Source organism: Charadrius vociferus, unplaced genomic scaffold, assembly GCF_000708025.1.
Source record: "Charadrius vociferus isolate BGI_N301 unplaced genomic scaffold, ASM70802v2 scaffold278, whole genome shotgun sequence".
Classification (NCBI taxonomy): domain Eukaryota; kingdom Metazoa; phylum Chordata; class Aves; order Charadriiformes; family Charadriidae; genus Charadrius; species Charadrius vociferus.
The window spans coordinates 3123611-3128607 of record NW_009649705.1 but is presented as its reverse complement, the minus strand read 5'-3'; the positions used below and the strand labels follow the sequence as shown (position 1 = coordinate 3128607).

Sequence of the window (4997 nt, the reverse complement as noted above, 5' to 3'; positions counted from 1 at the left end):
TTAATCCCCCCCCAGCCACAGTCTCTGGGTCAATCTCAGAAAACTGCTGAATATTCCTTCGGAGCCTCTTCAACCATTCAGTCGGAGATTCCTCTTTCCCTTGTTTACTATCAAAGGCTTTGCTCACATTCGACCCCTCAGGGCTGCTTCTTTAGTTCCCCTTATAATTAATGTCCAATAATCAGACATGTTTCTTCTCCCTGCGAGGTTATTTTGATTCCAATCAGGTCTTTGTAGGGATAACATTTGGTCCCCCGCCACCCCACGAACGTTTTCCTTTTTACATATTCTCATCCCTGCTACACAAATCATTTGTCTGTCTTCAGGAGAGAACAAAGTTCCCATGATGGATTGCATTTCTTCCCAAGTGTATGCATTTGGACCTAAAAATTGGTCTAATTGTTCTGACAAACCTAGGGGATCTTCCAACAATTTCTTCATTTCTTTCTTCAAGTTCCTGATTTCTGTACTGGTTAGGAGCACATTCACAAATCCTACCCCATTTTGAGCTCCTGGCATCGGGACCTCCCATAAAGGATGCAGCCCAATTGGTTCCATCATCTCCTCATTTTCTTCTGCTGTGGACCTCCCTACTTCCCGCCTCTGTCTCCTCTGGCTTTCCCTTCTAATGGGGGCTTGAGGCTCTCCCGCACCTTCCAAAAGGTCCGGGTTACATGAGGGAGGTAAGTATTCAAGAGGATCCCAGACTGGTCTCTGGTCCTCCTCTTTTTCCTTTTGTGTCTCCAATTTATAAACCCCTGCATCTCCTTTCCAACACGCTGCATATTTGCTCTCTTCCTGATCGAATGGTTCTTTAGAATTAAGGTGTACATTTAATGCTTGACACTGCCATCTCTCCATAGAACCATACTTTGGCCAATACAACCTGTCTGGTCTTACGGGCTCTTTGGTTCATTTAAAGTAAATATGATCAATTACTGTATGTTTATCCTTACCCCGCATGCAGGACTCTCCTTTCTGCCCCCATTGCAACAACATCCTCCTTAGTGGACTGTCCGGAGGTATTTCTGGAATTCCTTGATCGGTTTTTCCCTTAAATCCTTTCTTACTTTTCCCTTGTCCCATTTTACCCCGGGGGATCTCTCAACTCCAGCCTTTCGCTTTGTCTCTTCACCAGCTGGCCTCCTTGCGGAGATACAGAACCACAGTTAGAAAGACTCCACACTCGCTTCGCAGAGCTAGTCTGCGTCTCATTCACACCACTCTCAATCCCCCATCACCCAGCTGCCCGAGTAATACTCAACAGTCAATTTTCTTACCCAGGTCTCGTGCACAAGTATTATCGGCTGCTGCGGTTATCCCTGGGACCCCTCTTTGGTCCACGAGCCCCTTCACCGGGCTGTTGTCGCTGGTCCATCACCGTGGGTGGGGAGAGCCCGAGGATTGCTGAAATCAGCAGTGGCGCGCCATCCCGGTCTACTCACCCACCGAAGGCTCCGAACGTAGGCTTCAGATATCCCAGACGAGCCCCCACATTGTGAGAAACAGGCTCACTGTATTGAATTTTAGTCAGGGGCAAATTCAGTGGAGCAAAGAACATTTATTGCAGCGCTGGGAGTTACACAGGGGATTTCTCCTCCTGTGGCTCATTTTTCCTTTACAAACGCTTGTTTTTATTTCATATTGCTTATACTTATTCGTGTTTTTTCTTCAAAAATAATTTGCATAATCAATGAGTTTTCGGAACACAACCCACCCCCAATTACATAATCAATGAGTTCTTGGAATGCAACCCACCCCCCAATTACATAGTCAATGAGTTCTTGGAATGCAACCCACCCCTGACCATGCCCCCTCCTTTCTAGCAGTGTAGGCGCGATGCTTCCTCAGGGGTCTTCCTGGTGGTCGTCAGAGGGAGGTTCGAAGCCTTTATCACCATGTCCTTCTTGTGGCTTCTTTATTCTTTACACTTCTGTGGTTATCTTGGCTAACTACACCACCCTTTGTTTTGCAAAGGTTCGGTACTTTCAACTGTTGCTTTCGTCTGATATCCTATCTAACACTATCCCTTTTCCAAACGCATAGCAAGCACATACCTATCTTAGGTGAAGCCATAGCAAGCACACATCCATTTTAGCTGAAGTAAAATTCTTTTGCTAAATTCCTTATTACAAAGCCATAACTTTACTGAAAATGTAGGTCACATTAAATTTTCCATGTAATTAAAAAAATAATAATAAAATTGATTAAGAGATGTTCTGGTTGGATTTGATTACCATGCCAATAAAACGGGATTTGTTTTGAAACTTTGTAGAGTTGCAAACAATATATTTGGTGAGAGACTACTTAGGTGGATAGTAGGAATGAAAGTTTTCTCAGCCCTAAGTAAAAAAATTCGTTTCTCTTTTAACAGGAGGGCAATGGCAATCTTTGAAGACTGTGTGTTCTTTGTTAAACTTAAATGCTTACGCATTCAGGAGAAGAGCAGGCTGAAAGCAAGCATAAAAGAGAATGGTGGAGTAGTTAATTTTGTGCTTAATCACAAGGTAAGTTCCAGGTTTATTTCTGAGATCTCAGTAGGAAAAGACCAAGTAGTGCAAACGTTGCAGAGTGTTAATCTTGCCTCGTGTGGAGAAATAAGAACCATAGAGATTATGTCTCTGTTCAATATTTAAATGGAAATATTCAGTTTACATTTTTAATGCATCTGGCTTTGTAGTACTGAAATGTCACATAAAAGATTAAGAGCAATATTCTCCTTCCACAAAAGGACCAGGGAGATATTTTTCCTGGATAAAATTGCCATGCTGTTTTTCTTCTCTCATCATCAGAGAGGGGAAACTCTGAATAAGGAGATGCATCACAGAATTGGGTTTTGGTTATGTTATTGTTACAGAGGAGGAAAAGATGGTGGTAGAGTTAGAAGTCGGTGATATTGCAGGTTTTTATTTAAATACAGTTTTTTTATTTTGAATGTATATTGAACATGCAGCATGGATGAATCAAGGCGCCTGTTTGCATTACGTGCACAGCGATGAAGTCAGTGGGCTGCATCTATACTTGTACGTTACATGCCTAGGAATGCTCACAGGGACAGTGGCCAGCTGGCATGGCTCGGCCCACACCTATACTAGTGAACTGTCTTGGTCTTCAGGACTGAGTGTTCATATCCAAACTGCCTGTATGAAAATGGTCATGAGGATCTTCTGTCTCCCAAACCATGCATGGAAACTGGGAGGATGTGAGTTGGCAGAAGCTAGAAGTGTGCCAGGTAACATGCTAATGCCTTACAGAATCACAGAATTTTCAGAGTTGGAAGGGACCTCTAGAGATCATCTAGTCCAACTCCCCTGCTAAAGCAGGATTGCCCAGAGCACATTACTCAGGACTGCATCCAGGCGAGTTTTGAAAATCTCCAGAGAAGGGGACTCCACAACCTCCCTGGGCAGCCTGTGCCACTGCTCTGTCACCCGAACTGTAAAGAAGTTTTTCTGTGTATTGGAACGGAACTTCCTATGTTCCAACTTGTGCCCATTGCCCCTCATCCTGTCACTGGGAACCACTGAGAAGAGTCTGGCTCCATCCTCTTTCAACCCACCCTTTAGATATTTGTAAGCAATAATAAGGTCTCCCTTCAGCCTTCTGTTCTCCAGGCTAAAGAGTCCCAGCTCTCTCAGCCTTTCCTCATAAGGGAGATGCTCAGATCCCTCAATCATCTTGGTTGCCCTTCGTTGGACTCGCTCCAGCAGCTCCCTGTCCCTCCTGAACTGGGGAGCCCAAAACTGGACATAGTATTCCAGTTGTGGCCTCACCAGTGCCAAGTAGAGGGGGAGAATGACCTCCCTCGACCTACTGGTCACACTCTTAGCAGTATAAGTATTCACATGTCAGTGACAGGGAATTATCTAACATCATCTAACTTAATAGTGAAGGCATAATACCTTGTTACTTCTGCCACTTGAAAGTGACACTTATTTCCCCCCTCACATAGCTAGTAATTATGGCACGCTTATAAATATTGTCACATTAGAGTGCTTACTTCTAATCCACCTTGGGGAGAAGGTAATGCATTGTATTGTGATTTGAATTTTTTGTTTTCTCTGTATACAGTTTTCTAATTTTGAGAAGGGTATGATTAAGTGAGTTTATTTTTCCCTCTCACTCTCATGTAATGTTTCCTAATACAATATTGGATGAGTTACTTCAAATCCTAACCTTTTATATAGCTGCCATAGGTGGTTGTCACTTTACAAACTGCAAAAATTGTATGTGACATCCTCAAGAGTCTGCAGTTTAAATTGTGTATAACGTAAGGTGTTGACATTGAAGTAAAAAGAAAGGAACGTGTGAAGAACCTGAAAGTGCACAAGTCCATGGGACCTGATGAGATACATCCACGGGTCCCGAGGGAGCTGGCAGATGAAGTCGCTAAACTACTGGCCATCATATTTGAGAAGTCGTGGCGGTCTGGCGAGGTCCCTGCTGACTGGAAAAGGGCAAACATAACCCCTATTTTCAAAAAGGGAAAGAAGGAAGACCCAGGGAACTACAGGCCAGTCAGTCTCACCTCTGTGCCTGGCAAGATCATGGAGCAGATCCTCCTGGAAACTCTGCTGAGGCACATAGATAACAAAGAGGTGATTGGTGATAGCCAGCATGGCTTCACCAAGGGCCTGACAAATTTGCTGGCCTTCTACGAAGGGGTTACAGCAGCAGTGGACAAGGGAAGATCAACAGATGTCATCTCCCTGGACTTGTGCAAAGCATTTGACACTGTCCCACACGATATCCTGGTCTCTAAATTGAAGAGACATGGATTCAACAAATGGACCGCTCGGTGGATAAAGAACTGGCTGGACGGTCACACTCAAAGAGTTGTGGTCAACCGCTCAATGTCCAAGTGGAGAGCAGTGACAAGTGGCGTTCCTCAGGGGTCAGTACTGGGACCTCTACTGTTCAACATCTTTGTTGCGGACATGGACAGTGGGGTCGAGTGCACCCTCAGCAAGTTTGCCGATGATACCAAGCTGTTTGGC

General features: G+C 44.4%; 1 protein-coding gene across 1 annotated transcript in view; it reads left to right on the top strand.

Annotated features, from left to right (window-relative positions):
- The first annotated feature begins 2381 nt into the window (after positions 1-2381).
- Positions 2382-4997, top strand: part of PARP4 (poly (ADP-ribose) polymerase family, member 4) — a 54684-nt gene continuing 52068 nt past the window's right edge. Inside the window, exon 1 of the mRNA XM_009890652.1 lies at positions 2382-2507. Coding sequence (XP_009888954.1) covers positions 2382-2507 — 126 coding nt within the window. The remainder of the gene's footprint in view (positions 2508-4997) is intronic.